This window comes from Epinephelus fuscoguttatus, linkage group LG1 (assembly GCF_011397635.1).
Source record: "Epinephelus fuscoguttatus linkage group LG1, E.fuscoguttatus.final_Chr_v1".
Lineage (NCBI taxonomy): Eukaryota > Metazoa > Chordata > Actinopteri > Perciformes > Serranidae > Epinephelus > Epinephelus fuscoguttatus.
Genome location: NC_064752.1, coordinates 9,733,890 through 9,752,773, shown reverse-complemented (window position 1 = coordinate 9,752,773; position 18,884 = coordinate 9,733,890). Strand labels below are relative to the sequence as shown.

Below are 18,884 nucleotides of genomic sequence, written 5' to 3'. Positions count from 1 at the left end.
AACTTCAACAGTGGTATCGACATGCTGTTAAATAAAATGTCAACAATGTAAACAGGTGGTTTTCCAGAATGTCAGTACAGGTGCTACAGGAAAATAAAAAACCCAGCAAAAATCTTCACTTGTAAAGTAACCAGTGATTAAAGTGATCAACTAATTGTAGCTGAGTAAAAAAAACAAAAAAGCAATATTTCCCTCTGAAGTGTAGAAGAGTAGAAGAAAGTGGCACGAGATTAACATACTCAAATAAAAAAGTAAAATTATAGTCCTTGAACATAAAAATTATGTTTCCTTGTTTCAGACAAACAATTTGTAAACTTTAAAAATGTAGTGTTTTTCTCTGATCTTGATAAGAGTGCTAGTGAGACAGCAAAAAATAAGAAAACACACGTGAATCCAAGAAATCAGCAGACAAAATCAGAGCAAAACGTGGTTACAAAAATAAAAGGAAATTTGTTCATATGATGCTTCCTGTATAAGGGCAATTGTATCTTATCCGTTCAATCTGTACACAAACTGAGCAACAACAACAACAACAAGTGGCTGTACTAACCTCCTGGAGGAAGACAGTTCCAGTAAGATACAATGTGTTATTTGTGAGCTTCCAGTTTTAATGCCAAGCTAAGCTAACCATGTCCTGACTTCAGCAGTCACTGTGAAAGACTGCAACTGAAATGCAACTTGACAACTTTTTATCTTTACCTTATTTTTCACAGACAGCAGCCTGGAGGCCTTAGTCCGCTGGTGACAGTAAATCATGTCAGATTTGATAACTATGGACATCAACATGCTTATGATTAATAGAGAAAGATTAATCCATAAAATTACAACTAACAATGCTCAAACTGTGGCCTTAGTGACACCGAGACATGCTGTTCTGCTGTATCACTTGTCCTGTCTATGCATGAAAACAAAAAAAATCAAAAAAGGGAACATGGGTAAAAGAAAAACACGAGTTTGAGTTCTTTCATTGATTCTTCTGTTCCTAACTTCAAAGTGCACACAAAGGTGGTGGATGATTTTCATTATTAACACACACAATCCACTCCAGTCATGCTACGCAGATGACAAAGCTGCTGCTTTGACCTCTGACCTTAAAGTCATAAGATTTACAGTCAAAACAATAAGAGTCATATATGCTGAATTATCAATAATGGTGTTTAAAGAAGCTCTAATCTAGCTATTTTATGATAACAATTAATCAAATGACAATGTGAAAGGTGTCACTCGTAGTGATTAACCTACAAATAATTATTAGTGAGAGTTTCAGCTCATTGTTTGTCTGACCAACAAAATTACTGTCCTGCTTCCCTCTCATCTCTCTCAGTGATGTTTACAGAGTGCAAAATGCTTATGAAAACCAACTGTACTCTACCTGCTCAGCACCACACAGCAGACAGACACAGTCAGAGACTAGCTGGTGAGCACAGTGGAGCATAAAGCAGCTGAAGAGACGGATATTTCCCTCAGGAGTTTGTAGACTTAAAACAGAGCTAACACAGTGAATATTGGACTAACTTTCATCAGGTGGTCACAGACAAGTCTCCAAATTAATTATAATATTATTCTGTAACTGATGGATGTGTAAATAATCAGCTATCTGCTAAGAGGTTCACCACATCAACTTAAAGGTGACAGTAAGTCACTGTTGTGTTTACAGTTGGTTCCTGCTGCCCCTTATGAAGCCAAATAATTAAATTAATGCAGGTTTAAGGTGAGTACTTGTTCAGTTCCTCACAATATTTAACGACACAGGGTCAGCTCATCTAACGTTAATTTAGGAGGAGTAGGCTAAATTTTCTCACTTAAAAAGGTCCAGTTTGTGGGATTAAGGGGGATATATTGAAAGAAATGTAATATAATATTCATAACTGCCTTTTCATCACTTTAATCACCTGAAAATAAGAGTTATTGTGTTTTCTTTACCTTAGAATGAGCTGTTTTATATCCTAATACGGAGTTGGTCCAATTAGTTGTCATCCGCGGAGTCCGCCATGTTGTTTCTACAGTAGCTCAGAGCAGACAAAACAGATCAGGCCAATTGCCGTTTTCGCGTCGGCCACCGTAGTTCTCTTTCACCTACATATTCCTACATCCAGGCTTAATCAAAATGTCCACCCTCTGGATGTGCGGACCATGGACTGTAAAAATGCGAACTGAGCCCTGGCAGACTTCAGTTGTACATGGTGTGAAGTGTTCACTGTCATCACGTAAAGTCTGAGGGCAGAGACTGCAGATAGACAGCCCTCCTGACTGTATTACTGGTTGCTGTGGAAACGGTCAACTATTGCTGCTGTCATGTTCAGTGCCTACTCATCTGACCCTGCAGATAACAATCAGATACAACAGATACAATCTCATGTATAGCCTTTTTGTGACTAAAGAAAAATGTAGGTTATTAATACATCTCTATATAACATGCAGGGTACAGGTGTTTATAATACCTAGCTATAAACCAGACTTATGGATCTTAAAAGATATATATAAACTTTATGTGACCTACACAGCTGTTGTATGGTACAGAGGAACCTTTCAAGCAAATTAGTCATTTTCATTATTTGGCTCACGTGCAAACTTTCACTCCGAGCAGACTTGTGTATAACGCTGCTTTCCGTTGTTAATATGAAAGATTAAAAATGCCTAAGTAAATGCAAATCAAAAGAAAAAAGTAAAAATATAATATGTATTTCATTTTTATTTTTTGCATTTACTGCAATAAAATTAAATGAAAAACATATGCTAAAATTATTAAACCTTTGATTAAATCTTGATTTTCATTTCAACATGTGCATGCTAAATTAGTTTTATGAGGAGGTGCTCGGGAGCTTCCTTAAACATACATAAAAAGGAAGTACATATTACAGCGTGTACCATATTTCACATTATTTCTTTAATTTGTTTTTATTCAGGTGTTTTAAATCTTTCAAAATATTTAAAAAAAAAAAAAAACAGCATTTGCAATAAACATGACTTACTCTTGATTTTCCTGAACCATTTTTTAATCAATATTCATTCCGTTGATACAGTTTTCATTTCATCACAGCAGGCTCGCTAGAGTTTTTAATATTTGAATATAGATGATGAGGAGGGCCACTTTGCAGCTGCATCATTTTTATTTAAAGGCGACATCAGGACAAAACATTGGAAAACATTTGGTGTGTGACTGTAAATGACCTGGAGACTGAAGAGTGGTTTTTCATACCAGTTTACTTGTAACCCAGCGTTGTCTCTGGGACTCTAAATTTAATTATCTTTGACAAACTCAAACCTGTGGACATGTCTTCCACCCCTCGTGGGTAAAGTGCTGCAGAGAAACACACTGATACAATTTAATGACCATTCAAAGACGCGAGGACCATCGCATTGGACCGGATTGCCCTGAATAATAAAACAAATGATTTCAGCACAGAGCACTGATTTAAAAAACACTCTGAGTGCTAAAATTCAGATTGTAGTGATCAGAGTCATCAGGATTCATCTGAGCTCACACAGGTGAACACTTTAGCACACAGAACATCAGGTAATACACAGGTGACTGGGATTAATGTAGCGTGGAGGCTTCCTGTGGAAATCCAGTTACAGTTTACTGCTGCTTCCACTGTCACTTCTATTAAGATTTAAAAGTAAATTAGATCCTGGCAGCCTTGTGGTGTTGTGCTTCTCCCCTGAGTCACACCAACTTTTAAAGGTATAATTTGAAATTTCAGGGAATATGGCAATTTGCTTTCGGGTGGAGAGTTAGATGAGAAGATAGATACCACTCTCATTTCTGTCTGTTAAATATAAAGATACAGCCAGAGGCTGGCTAGCTTAGCTTAGTTTTGCACAAAGACTGGGTAACAGCTAGCCTACCAAAAAGTTAGGCTATAAAGTTTGTCTAAAAGCACGTCTGAACGCTGCTAACATGTTGGGTCTCGTTTCTTTAATCTAAAGAAAGATTAGTTAATTTAAAAATTTTGGTTGGCAGACTGTGTTAGCTCCAGACTGAGTCAGGCTTGCGGTTTCCCTGTTTTGCAGCCTTTATGCTACGCTAAGCGGCTGCTGGCTGTCACTTCATATTTAACAGACACATATAAGTTTGATATCAATCCTCTCGTGTTACACTCCGGGCAAATCAATTCCCAAACTGCCAAACTATTCCTTTAACCACTCAGCCCAAATTTGTGTCGTAGTGAAACACAGTGGAAGTTTAAGATTCTTAGCTGCAGTTTCACTGTAACTTTGAAATTCCAAGATTTAAATCCAATGTACAAGTAAAAACAAGTCAATATATTTAACTGACTTACAAATAAATGAAAAGCATTTGCAACATTTACAACTTTCCAACACAGATATGTGTGAATCCAGTTTTTAATTGTGAATCTGAATTCTGCATTTGTGGATTTGCATTTTAAGCACACTGAGTCTTTTTTTTTTTTTAATTTGTTTACATATTTGCAGATCTGTTTTATATTTGCAAAATATGTTGTGAGTTTTCAGCCTGTTCACACAAATAATACTGAGACAAATCATCTCCACAGATCAGCAGTACTCATGGAGAAAAGCTCTCCTTTCAGACGGACAGACGGATCTGAATCGCCTGTTTCCCCTCAAAACCAAGAATTTGACATTTAATCTCACTTTAACTTTAAGGGTTCAGTTTTTCCGCAAAACCAAACCTAAGGGCTTATTTTTATTGCTAAAACAATCAGTCAATTAATTGATGAGCTGGATGTCAGAAAAAAAAAAATCTGCAGCAAGTTTGATGATCGATTAGTCATTTTAAAGGTATACTCTGCAGGATCATCCTCAAAATACACGGTATTAACTCATACAAAAGTAATTCTTCCCAAAGAAGCAGCACATGTCCAAGTGGAAGCTAAAAAAATGCTGTTTATCACTGTAAACTGAACATTTTGGGATTTTTGCTCTGTTGGTCAGAGGAAACAAGACATGTGAAGATGTCACTTTGAGGTCTGGAAAACTGTGACAGACACTTTCACTGTTGTCTGACATTTTATAGATGAAACGTTAAAGAAAATCATCATCAGTTGCTTAATTAGGGAGTTTTTTCTGATCTGCCTGAACTATAATGCCAATAACCACATAAAAACATCCTGTGTGCTAAAGTGTTAACATCCTCAGACAGAGCTTTATACATACAGATGATCCGGTATGTATGACATTGTCACATACAATATTTCGACAAAAACAACAACAAAAAAACATTCATTTCCCCTTATGCACAAGGATCCATATGGCACAATAAAATAAAATAATCTCAGACAGCAAACATTAAAATACACCAGAATGAAACAGATGCAAAACGCTTGAAAATAACAAGAATCAACACAATAAAGGTCTGAAATTAACCCTCAGTGGACGTCAAATGAAGTAAACTGACCTTTGTGGAGGGAAACATTGTTAAAGTCACCAGTGTTACCAGCAGGTGTTGCAGTGGAGGGCAAACATGTCACTTCTCTGATGACGAGGATACCACCACTTTCCTTCCTTCAGGTAATTTTTATAAAGAGTCTGAAACTTGCTGCAGAAAGATCCATTTGCTGCTTTATATCCTTCCATGGTGGTGCACTGATCTACACTCCAACATCTATTCTGATAAACAAGTCAGGCTGTTCCCAAATCTGAATTTTCCAGTTTTTCTGTTAGGTATGAATTGAATTTCTAGCTAGTCAGGGAGAAGTAAATCCACTTTTTTCTTATCTTTGGATGTTCTTGTTTAAAAAAAAAAAAAAATACTCAACATTATTATAGGTGTGGTTTCATCTATATGCCTTTCCATGAACTATCATAAATATCTACATTATATCCTCAGAGACCTGGACTTGGAACTTTTGGTATGTATTTTAATTTCTCCTAGCTATTTGGGATCAGTAGGATCTGATAGCTATAAAAAACTACACTTTGTAAACGATAATAAAGTCCCATTGTCTACAAACGAGATGATAATGAAGTCCCAATATCTTCAAACACATACCTCCTAATTACCAGCGTCTTAGTTTGTTACTGCTGCTAAAATTGGACAAATTTGTTGCTGTATCAAACTACAAACATTATTAATCATAAATAAACAAGTTTCAACCATTAAAAGTGATGTGTGTTTGTGTTTGTGTTGAGATTGACTGCAGACTGACTTGGCAGAGATGGCGGCCATCTTGTTCGTATGTGGATAAGTGTATTGCGGCCTTACTACCACTAGATGGCGCAAAAAAGTGTCCACAAAAGAGGACAACAGGTCTGAGTAGAGCAGAATGAAGTATAAGGTAAAGGAAACCAAAGATGCAACGTTCTCATATGAGGACACAGGGTCTCAGGAGGATATAAGACCTAAACCACCCAGATATATGACAGTCCACATGAGACGTGAAGGTCATTTCGAGAAAAATTTAAAAAAAAACAAAAAAACAACAACAAAAAAAAAAAAAACTAGAAAGCTTACAGCCTGACAAAAATGAATCAGCTGCTGAGAAACTGCATTTATTAACCACTTCATCAGAAACAGAATGAGCAGGTGGAGGATGTGACAAGCTAGATTTCAAGTTGATGAGTTGTTGCATTACAAAAAATTTCTAATTATCTAATGTCCAGTATGACAATTAAATATCACCCCTGTAATCAACTTTAGATTACCACACAAAAACTAAAGGTGACTAAAGGTTGACTGAGATGGATTTTCTCTCTGTAGCAAGTTTCAAGTCTTCGCTAGATGATTTTCAGAGAAACCTACGACTATCTGGAAGGAAGAGAATCTAAAGACATGGTGGATGATCTGGAAAATGATCAGCAGCGATGTCAAGTGTGTGATTTCAAGTTAATGGGCCAAAACATGCAAAAGCAGCAGTACAGGTCTTGCAAGTATAACAATAAAGTTTTATTCTGGTGCAAAGAAGCAAAATCATAAAAATCTTACATATCGGTAATGTTGTGTTTTTTAATCTCCCGCCACGGTTAAATTTCAGATTAATTTCAGACCCTAAATACAATCAGAGCTGAGCGGCTCGTCGCTGTGGATTCATGTGGCTCTGATCAAGGACAGGACAGTCGTCTGACCAGTATCTCTGTTTTACAGGCTTTCACACCAAAAGTGCAAGTTTGACCTTGCGTAGAGCAAAGTCATTATTTCCAATGGAGAGAGCGGCTGCACCAGCCAGAGTGGCACACACTACATTTATTCCTGCCACATTTAGCAACCAAAGTCTTATTGACATGAGGCAGAAGTTATGATGGAGATAATTTCACTGCTGGAATTCAGAGCACAAAATAAAATTTTCCACCAGTTTTGTAAATTTCATTCCACTCTCCTCACCAGGACATGGGTAAACAATCTGAGAGAATGTGGATACCAGTTAAGAAGATTTCTATTCTGACTGTTTTACAAAGCATTAGTTACATATCCATCCAAATTAAGTGCAAATTTTCAGAAAAACTGCAAAGGAAATGTGTTTCCACCTGCTACCATTATTGTTGGAATTAGGAATTGGTGCAATAAGGTAAGCGATGGTACAGTTGGTGGTGTTAATTCTCCAGTGAGGTGCCTTTAAACCATTGCAGAAGAAGAGGAAAGCTGATGTTATGAACGTACTTCCAGTCAAACCACAAATGGTGGAAAAAAAACATACATATAAAACATGCAAATATGACATTTATGTTTCGTACATTAAAGGGTAACTTTGGTATTTTTCAGCCTGGACCATATTTTCTCATGTTTTTGTGTTTTAGTGTCTGATGGACACAACAGTTTTAAAAATCTGTCCAGTAATGAGCGAGAGGGCTGCAGCCAGCAGCCGCCTAACAAGCCCCGTCTCGCTCCGAAGTCGTCGAAATCCGGTACTTGGGCAGTGACTTGTGGCGTCAGAAACCAACGAAATAAGGGGTCCTTTAACGTCGGCATGATACAAGGCCAGTTGCCGTTATAGTTTAACTTCACCCAGCAGCGGCTGGGGGAGAGGAGGCAGGACAAGAACGAAAGTTAAGGCGGTGAAATTCCAACTGGGGCGGGTCAGTCCAACAAACTTTTTGGACTTTAACCCGAGAGAGTGGTGTTTTCGCCACCTGTAAGATTCTAAAGCCAATCACTGTTCTCTTTTCCTAAACCTAACCACGTGCGTTTGTTGGTGAAGGAAAAAAACAAACAAAAAATGTCAATTTGTAGTGTTGTACCGATGTAGTGCATTTATTTTGAAAGAGACTGTATGTAAACTTTAAATTTCCTGCAAAAACGGAAGTGTATATTGAAAGAAGGCAACTTGACACGGCGTCCCAGAACGTCAACAACCAACGCACCCAGGGTACCTTGCACATCGTATGTGGACGTGGAAAGTCCATGACCAACCACGTAAATATGTGACGAGGTCGGAGTGAGAATGTGTTGGCCTGACAGTCTGCAATGTAACATTAATGGACAAATGTGCATCGCCAATTTACGTCCACTAAAAGTACTTGTACACTGACAGGATCAGATTGTCATTTTAAGTGTCAGTGACATTATGGAAAGGATCCCTACAGCGATAGGCTTTTTTGTTGAAGAGTAAGATCGTTTTTGTTTTGATCTCACCAAACCCACCAGACTCCATTCAAATAAACAGTACTTACATCGTCTTTAAACACACTTCATTCAGTGTCAACAGAAATAAAATAAAATTCACAAAAGCCGTCTCGGGTCGTCTTTCCACTATTTTAACAACCACAAACTCTGCTCTGGTTGAAATAAACCCTTAATCTTCAGTTAGTTGTGAAAACATGTTGGCTCTATACACGCTAAAATTACTGATTACTAAAATGGAGTCTGGTGGGTTTGCCAAAAGCACTCTTCATTTAAACAAAAATGATCTTACTATTTTACAAAAAAGTCTATCTCTGTAGGGATCCTTTAATAAATTTGTCAGACACTTACAATAACAATCTGAGCCTGTCAGTGGCAAAAACAAGCACTTTGGACATAAAGTGAAGACAAATGCTCAGAGTGGTTACACTGCAGCCTGTTTCACTCAGTACTGGACAAATTTCAAAAACTGTTGTTCCCATCATTCTCTTAGACACAAAAATATTAGAAAATAGAGTCCAGGTTGAAAAATACCAAAGTAAACCTTTAATTTGAGGAAGTTTACCGTCTCCTTGATGGACATTAAACTTACATGCTTCAAGTATGTCATGACTAATTTGCCAAATCTGTTTCCATTTGTACATTATCATATTTTGTTCTTATCTATAAACCAACTTTTCCATCTCAGCTAAGTGTAAAAGCTTTTTCGAGATATATATTTTTTTGAATTTTCCACTCAGCTTTTTTATGCACAAATTGAAAGTGCACAAAAAAACAGGTGGATGGAAACACACTAACTGTAGTCTGTAGCATCTTGATTAGCTGCTTTGTAGGATTATGTGCCGCCCTTAACTTTGTGCTCTACATCGTGAAAACTATTCACTCTTTCATGTTTGGTCTGAAACGGCTGCAACGTTGTTCAGAATGAATCTACAACTGACCAATGAGGACGCCTCATGCCTACAGAACTGAACAAAACACAGTTTATATGTTATTAACTGAAATGAACACCGCAGAGGATTCATGTCATGGTTTTAACAAACGCTCACTGCAAGAATCTCTAACTGATGAACTAATTGCACAAATGCAGCAAAGTCAAATTTATCTCAGGAGTGATCCCACCCTGACTGTGGTCAAGGTTTGTGTAGTTTCAGACACCCTTCTTATGAAGTTATTTCTGTCTGTAATTGGTCTGACTTTCTTAAAATGTGTGAAGATAAATCTGCAAGGTCACTTCCAACTAGTTGCCACTGAAAATCAACTTGCACGTAAATATTTTCTTGGATCCAGTTATATTTTTCTGCCTCTAATACAGCGACCTGCCTTATTTTTGTTGTTTCCAGATGTAGACACATTTTAAAACACTTCAAACACAGAAGCTGATTCAGGTAAAATATTCTGCACTTTCACTTGTTTTAGGAAGAGCAGTTTTTTGGATGTAATTATAGACAAAAATGACTTGATTTTTTTTCTGTGCAGCTGTATTGATTTTCAGGAGTTGCTCTTCGTCACTGTCATCCTGCAGTGAAACAGTCTACGTGGAGCCTGGAGGCTGCATGTTATGAGATGATTTCAAGAGGGAAAGTTTGGTCCAGTTTCAGGACCAGTGCAGCGCCATGACAGTGTCACAGCACTGATGTTAGAGTTTTGGATCCAGGAAATTCAACTTCATCGGCCAGCAGGATGAAGCATCCACAGTGGCTCCAAAACTTCAAATCTCAAAAGTTCAACCGCCACTTTTACAAGCAGAAAAGAAGCGAGTTGGCTGCCTGCTGAAGCAGCAAACCAACCAGAAAAGCTCACCAGACTCAGTTTGAGTTTTCCAACTTGTTATATATGCAGCCTGGTGGCTCTCCTTGTGATAAAGTAGTCAGAAAATCAAACCTTCAGGTGCCTCCGACTGTCCAGAGTTTTTAAAGGGCAAACTGAGGCAGCTATTTCCCCCCGCCCGCTCTCTACTCTATCCAACCACAGCAACAGATTTTAAAAATTTAAAAGCAAAAAAAAGCAGGAATAGCGATAAAAACTAAAATGGTACTTGGATTTTTTTTTTTTTTTTGTTAGTAATTCCTTTTCACATCTCAGGGAGGTGACGTGAACCGGTCCAGACCACAGTGCAGAACCAATGGGTCGGTCGTGTCGCCGTACTGACGGTTTCCTGGTCAAGGACAGGAGGGTGAGGTGGGCGGGGTCAGATGATGGGTTTGCTGCGGTCGACGGTCTCTGCCTTCTTAAGTTTGCCCTTACTGAAGGCCTGGATGGAGCTCAGCAAGGCGGTGCGACCTCCTCCCGCTCCATCAGAGGACAGAGGAGGAGGAGGAGGACAGGAGGACGAGTCCAGCGTAGGAGGGGGAGGAGGAGGAGGAGGAGGAGGGGGACAAGCAGACTGGGCTCCTGGATAAAAAAGAGAATGAAAGGAAAGAGTGTAAGAAAACAACATCACTGGTTTCAGGTGACGTTCAGTTTCCACAGGAGCTGGTTACACAAAGATAAAGTTAAACTGGTTTTACTTTTAAAATTAAAAGACTAATCAGAGTAACAGAGCGACCACATTAAACTCTCACTTCAATTTCAACACTTGCAGAGGGCGAGAAAATGTGTCTGCATCGAGACTTATCACAATAACGTTGGCTCATTGGTTGAAGATCAGATGTAAATTATGTCCAAAAAGAAAACGTACGTACATATGCACTATATAATAAAATAACGTTTTCAGTTTGTCCATCTCACTTAAGTCATTTTCACTGCAGCAAATTGTACCTAGTGGACTGTGGATTATCTTGAGTAACCGGGCCATGATTCCCGGGAAAGAGACACTGCTGAAACTATTTTAAACTTTTGTGTCAAATATGAAAGCTTAAGTACTGTGATGAAAGACACAATGCTCCCCTACTTATGTAACACAAGTTAATTTGTTGTCATTTTTAACTGTTTTTTTACTTTTACTTTTCTTTTCTTTTGGATTCCCTTTGACTGGTCTGCTTCCACTGTTCTTGTGTTGACAGGTGGGCGGGGTCATCTTTTCGTCCTTACTGGTTCTGTGTTCGTTTATTAATACTCTGCATATCTTAACTCAATTACTAATAAAAATACCTTATTTTAAAAAAAATGTTAATGATGTGTTCTGTGTGTCTCTGTAAAGAGTTTATCTTTGTGAAACCAGCACCTGCAGGTCAGTGTCCAGGCTGAACTCAATCCACCATCATTTTCAACTTTCAGTTCAATTACTGAACAGTTTTTGATACGACACATGTTGGTCAGTAACTAACACGTTACTGAGGTTTGTCACAAAGCCTTATTAGCCTCAGCAGCTGTTGCTATGGAGATTAAATTAAATGACAGTTCTCAAATGTTCAGAACAAAGTGATCCAAAATCCAAAGTTCCACAAAGCTTAACTGTCACTGCCCGATCTGTACCAGAAACCTGATTTGGTACTGATCAAGCAGTGACATCAATCACCCAGGCTACGTTCAGACTACAAGCCTTAGTGCTCAATAGGGTTTCAACTGTTTGAGGTTTCCACAGTATTATTGTAGGAGTATTAGTAGGTCCGATTTTTTTTTGTTTGGCTGTACCCATCGTGAGTTACAAGCCAAGCCAAGGGGTTCAAGTATCTTGGGATCTTGTTCACGAGTGAGGGTAGAGTGGAGCGTGAGATGGATTGGCAGTGGTGTTGTGAAGAAGAGGGAGCTGAGCCAGAAGGTGAAGCTTTCGATTTACCGGTCCATCCACGTCCCAGCCCTCACCTATGGTCATGAGCTCTGAGATCACGGGTGCAAGTGGCCGAAATGAGTGTCCTCCGAAGGGTGTCTGGGCTCAGCCGTAAAGATAGGGAAAGGAGCTCGGACATCCAGAGGGAGCTCGGAGCAGAGCTGCTGCTCCTTCATATTGAAAGGGTTCAGTTGAGGTGGTTCAGGCATTTGCTCAGGATGTCTCCTGGGCGCCTCCTGTTAGAGGTGTTCTGGGCACGTCCAACTGGTGGGAGGCTCCATGGCAGACCCAGAACACATTGGAGGGATTACATATCTTGTCTGGTCTGGGAACGCCTTGAGATCCAAAAGGAGAAACTGGAAAGCGTCGCTGGGGAGAGGTGTATCTGAAGTACTTTGCTCAGCTTGCTGCCACCACGCCCCGGCCTTGGATAGGTGGTTGAAAATGGATGGCTGTTCTCATTGTTTTTTAAATGTAGCCAAAATCAAATTCAAGTGCGAACTGGTCACGGTCATAAACTGACCTGCATGCACATAAGAACAGTTGCAAAGACATCACATGTAGCACGGTTTTGTACTAAAGTAAACAAGGAGACCACTCGAGTCAGTGTTAATGCTTTCATTTCTATGTTGATGTGCAGTGGAAGCCAGCAAATTCATGAGCAGATAACAAGGACGCGGCAAAAGAGAGCTGAATTTAGTGGATGTGAAGGCAGAGTCAGGAGTGATGGGACTGTGATGTGAATGGCGTCACAGGCTACTTTTAAATACATCTGTGTCAGTACCTGTCGACAAGACAAGCGGTAAGGCTCTCAGTTCAGGGGACGCATCTGTGAGTGATGTAAAAGTCGTGAAAGCTCCAATATGATTGTTCAGATGAAGGTTGCATCTCAAAAACTCAGACCTGTATCTGATTTAGGAGCACGTACAAAAGTGAACCCAGAACTGAAAAGATCAGATTCCATGTGATCTGTGCTGTTCACACTTGTTATGAAAAGAGAAACCTAGATCTGAGTCACATATGAATTTGGGCCACTTGTGCTTGCAGTCTGAATGTAGCCTAACCTCCACCTACCATCACCATCACCCGCATGGCAACAGGAACCCCCCCCCCCGGTCCATTTGTACATGCTTTGAACTGATGGTGAATTGAACCTAAACCTGGTACATTTTCTTTCAGCTGTGCCATTTTGCTTTGCACCCCAAGCTGAATAAAACCCAGGGATAACAGGCAGAGAAGCAAAACGTTGAGGTGCTCCAACATGTGGGTGAAGCAGAGACCAAAAGCTGTGACTTGAGTCCACAGACTCCACCTTCTGTTTGTCCGCACAGTGAATTATCTGCAACGTAATGAAAGGACATCCGTCAGTCTGACAGATGATGACCACACCTGGAGAAGCCTGTCACTGCAGGAGATATTTAGCATGTCTGAAGACCAGATTTTCAGTGGAATAACATTGTTTTTGTGGTGAAGAGAGAAAACACATTAAAAGTGAGTTTTTAATAATTAAACATTTGACTGAAGAGCTTCTGCCTGCTGGGGTGACGGATTATCTCCAGGATGGCTGTGGGACAAACTGACTTTCATTACATTTAGCAGCCACAGTGACCTTATTGTTTTCCCCATGTAATATTCAGATGACTCATCAGTCACGTCCACACCTCTGTGATCAGCTGTTTTAAAGAAGAGTCCAGCTGTGTCCACAGATTTCACAATCAATGTGATTAATTGTGAAATCTGTGGACAGATCTGCGATCACCTGCTGGCACAGTTTCTACAAGCTGTGTCTGAAGTACACGCCACCGTGAAGATGTAAAAAATAGGCCTGAGTCTGAACTATGAAAAAAAGATGTTGACAGTGATCAATTATCTGCAGCAGGTTTTCACGTCTCTGCAAATTAATATCTTTGTAGAAATGACAAAAAAAAATGTCAGACTGGAGGGGAGGAAATCAATCTAAAAACAAATTGTCTGTTCCCGTATTTATCAAGCGTCTCACAAGGATATTGTGCTGAAAGTTAAACTAAGACTAAATCACTCTGAGTAGGACGGAGAGTTACACATGAAGTATAGTAGGAGGTAGAAATGCAGAATAGTAACCACCTTCATGTGTAGGCTTTTTGTATTTAGGCTAAAACCTTAACCAGTGGCCCAGGACCAGAGCCTTCAGCTATCAGGCTCCTCTCCTGTGGAATCATCTTCCTGTTTCAGTCTGGGAGGCAGACACCGTCTCCACATTTAAGACTAGACTTAAGACTTTCCTCTTTGATAAAGCTTATAGTTAGGGCCGGCTCAGGCTTGCCTTGTACCAGCCCCTAGTTAAGCTGACTTAGGTCTAGTCTGCCAGAGGACCCCCCTATAATACATGAGCAGTCCTATGAGCACCTTCTCTCCTTCTCTGATTATGAAAAGTTGGTTGTTCTTCATTTGCTAACATTCACATCCCATTACAGCATGTCACTAACTCAGCTTCTTCTCTGGAGCCTTTGTGCTCCACTGTCTGGCGTGGTTTTTTGGGGGGTTTTTTGGGGCATTTTTGCCTTTATTGGACAGGACAGGTAAGTGTGAAGGAGGGAGAGAGAGGGGGGATGACATGCAGCAAAGGGCCACAGGCTGGATTTGAACCCGGGCCGCTGCGGCAACAGTCTTGTACACGGGGCGCCTGCTTTAACCACTAAGCCACTAACGCCCCGACTGTCTGGCATGTTAACTCGAATCGTGGCTACGCCTAGATAGTGCGTCATGGTTACACTGCTTCTCGCATCCTGCCTGGTGCTGATTACTGCTGCTGTTATTATTACTCATACTTCTACTATTGTTGTACACATATGAAAATTATTGTCACATACATATACTATCATATATTAATATATACTTACAACATATGCTACCAAAATACTACTATTATTATTGTTATATTATTACTAAATCGATGGTATAGTAGCTATTGTCATTATTGCTTGCCCTGCTTCTCTCTCTGTCTCTGTCTCTCTTTCTGTCTCATTGTGTCATACGGATTACTGTTAATTTATCATGTTGATCTGTTCTGTACGACATCTATTGCACGTCTGTCCGTCCTGGAAGAGGGATGTCGTATGCTTAAAGTCCTCTGAGGCAAAGTGTGAGTTGTGATATTGGGCTTCATAAATAAAACTGAACTGAAATTGAATATATACAAAACTATAATGCTTAAATAAATGCACACCTCTACCAAGAAGCTATTTGCATAGCTGGCTGTAAGAGTACACAAGCAACTACATCCCTAAGAAAATCAATCTACATACAGTTAAGAAGGAAATTTGACTGAGCTGTGTGACATATTCTTGTCAGTCCTATCCAATCAAACATTTCGCATGAATGTTGCATTACTTACTGTACAGTGATGGTGTTGGAAAATATAAAATCATCTCACTGTCAAATTCCTATTTTAACTACACACTATATAAATCAATTGTACTTACTTATAAATCAATTAAAACTATTCTGAAAATTGTATAACTTCAGCTTATTTTTCAATGATTAATGTTGTGTATTATTCAAAGCACTGTAGGAGCGATTAAAGTTTGATTTATTACAGTTATCACTGTTGTTACAACATCAAATCATCACTGTTTCAAAGCGGGGCTGTGAGGATCGTGCTCACACAATGTCAGTTACAAAAATGATTCAGTCTTTGAAGTAACAGTATCTTTTCATAAGGTCATTTTCATCATTGAACATCTTTCTTTCCTCCAATGGATTTGCCTGAAGGCCATCTGCTGGCAACACCCTGGAGTTTTCCTAAATATCAACAGAGACAGGGTTTTCTTGGTTGAGAAAGTTGATGAAATGCTTTTACTGCTAGCTGTAAAACTGGGACCAAAAATACGTCCCTCTGAGATTTTTTGGCCAGTCAGTACCCGGTACTGATTTCCTTCTGTGAGAGGCTTGATAAATAGGAGCCCAGATCTTCAATATGGTCCAGCTGTAATGTGAATTACACACAATTTGTAATTAATGTACCTAAAAATGAAAACCTGCCGGGGTAAAGAAACCAAAACGAGTGCAAAAAAAGTTAGTAATCTGATTTTGCCAAGCTGTTGTAAGACAATCTTTTAATGATGTGGACAAAGTATTATCTGAATATTAAACAAAACAAAATCCTTGTAGAAGATTTACTGAAGGGTTTGGTCAACTGCAGAGCAGCTCTGTGAAACCAGGAGGAAAACCTACAGGTGCAAAAGAAAGTGATAACCCACAGCTTAAAGCAACAGATAACAGTTATTTGAGTGAAATAAGCTTCTGAACAAAAATAAACAAAAATGTGACACCTCTTCACCATGACCCCCCCGTCCCAAACACAGAGGCACAAGCACAACAAACAGAGACAGACAAACAGACAAACAGACAAACAGACATGCTGTAACTGACTGACCAGGCAGACAGACAGAACGGACAGATCACAATCTCCAATGACAACATCTGGACTGAATCAGGGAGGACTTGGACTGTCTGTGAGGTTTGGTTTCATTGTAGATTGTGAGGTTTTTATAAAGATATGCGTACACCCTGTTCCAGGCAAGCAGTGACTCTTTGACTCTTAGAGGAAGCTTCTTCTCTTCATATTTTTAATTTCAGGGTCGCTACTTTGGAGTGACTGTTTATAGGGTGATGACCAACGTTGGCTCTTGTACTAAACTGCTTGCAGATGGTTTTAGAGTTGAGATCATAGACTGTATAATAAAGATGGACGACATGACAAATCCCCAAAGAGTGAAGCAAAAACATCTCGATCACCCCCTGGTGGCTGGCTGCAGTATAAGGGTACAGTCAAACATGATGTCACACACGCTAATGTTAGCCAGCAAGCTGGTAAATATGCAGAAATATAATGTTATTAGCATAGTTGTCATTGTCTTATGTTCCATTCCTGTCTCCTGACTCACTGCCAACCAGGCAGCATCTCTCATCTTGGTCAGTTTGTATTTTCCATGGCCAATATTATACAATATCAGTTGATTAAACACAGCAACCATCGGTGTCTCATACAAACTCACTCTGTTGCTAGTGGTTGAGGCTGCGACTTCGCTGGTCAAAGTTCACTAAAATCTATGCAATGCGAAGATGCGAAATTGATTTGCTGCTGGAAACCAAAGTTTTAATTGCCCTTTTGCTCGCACTGAATGGAGGGGGTGAATATTAATTTCTGTGTTCATCTGTGCCCTTAGTCATAAACCCCGCCCCCTGTATGTTAATGGGTGGAACATCGGCCAAACTATAAAGAGCAAAGCAAGTGTCAAATAAATGATGGTTTCTGTCATTTAAGGCAGTTCTTAACACGCCGGTGTTTGTTCAGGTGTCCGTTTTTCTTCTAAGTTTGGTTATAATTAGATATTTGATGCTACAAAAAAGGGGTGTGGCATGAGCTGGAATGGACTCGTGATTTGGTCGGATGTGTGTATGGCTGGGGACTCGATACTGTGGCTCCACACTCCAATCACCACTGCACAGACTCTGGCTCCAAATGACGTCACCAGCCCAAGATGGCAGCGCCTGTGTCCAGGATATTTTGGCTTCATTTTTATACAGTGAGAGGAAATGGAGAAGCGTCATCCATCTTTATATACAGTCTATGGTTAATTTGGTTGAATGAGGGAGTAGAAGTGAAACCGTTACATAGTCTGTCCACCAGAGAGCACTTAAGGTTAATTTTTAAACTCTGAAATCTCCCACTCAGTATCTTGTAACACAAAATACAAAACAACAAAACAAAGAAATAAAAAAAAATTAAGGGCTCTGTATCAAGTTTCTATGTTTATGATATGTATTTACGTAATAGATAAATAAATAAACAAACAAATAAATAAACGCTATCGAATATTGCTATCAGATTTTTCAGATTTTCCAAATATTACAATTAGTATTAGCCACAAAAATCCAGTACTGGTGAGGCCATATTGGGAACATTTCGTGTTCATATCACTGACAGCAAAACCTACCGACACAAGTTTCAACCCTTCTCCAGACCTAAAGAACGAGCTTTGAAGCTAACAGCTGAACATGTTAGTTTACAGAAAGCTCTTATCTCAACCTGCACTGCTGTCAGCACTGGATCCACACAGATGATCCCACTTAATCCATTTTTAAATTCAATTTCTCTCAATTTAAAGGGTTTTTTTTTTAATCACTTGAGATGATAAGCCTGAGGCAGAGCTCTGTGACCGGGAGCTTGCCGGGAAGCCAAGGTGTACGACAGCTTTAAAAACCATCAGTGACCTTCATTATCATCATCATCATCATCATTATTATCATCATTATAAATCTTTTACTTTACCCAACGACACGGTCAGAATGGAGCATGCTCTATGGTGGAGACAGCACAGGAAGAAGAGAGAGAGGGAGATGACAGTTATCTGTTCAGTGGACCAATCAGCATTAACACAGTGTCACCGGGACAAAGAGGAGAGGAGGAGAGAGGAGATAAGGAGAGGAGACACTAATACCAGGGTAGGAAACTGATGCCACATTAGTGTTTGCATGTTGTAACAACATAAAGGTCGAGTCTGCTGATATTCTGCATTTTTCTTACTGACGATAAGTCAGATGAAAAAGACCAAAACAAATAAAGAATCAACAATAACCAGTAAAATATGT

At 39.5% G+C, this 18,884-nt stretch overlaps 1 protein-coding gene across 2 annotated transcripts in view; it reads right to left on the bottom strand.

The window, feature by feature from the left end:
- Positions 1 to 3,091: 3,091 nt before the first annotated feature.
- pxk (PX domain containing serine/threonine kinase) overlaps positions 3,092 to 18,884 on the bottom strand; it is a 38,694-nt gene continuing 22,901 nt past the window's right edge. Inside the window, exons 18-19 of one of the 2 annotated variants that reach the window (XM_049580028.1) lie at positions 18,565 to 18,593; positions 10,807 to 10,933 (exon numbers count right to left, since the gene is read on the bottom strand). In XM_049580028.1, coding sequence (XP_049435985.1) covers positions 18,577 to 18,593 — 17 coding nt within the window. In that variant the 3' untranslated portion in view covers positions 10,807 to 10,933; positions 18,565 to 18,576. Of the gene's footprint in view, positions 10,934 to 18,564; positions 18,594 to 18,884 lie in introns of both variants that reach the window. The other variant, XM_049579948.1, reaches the window with a different exon arrangement.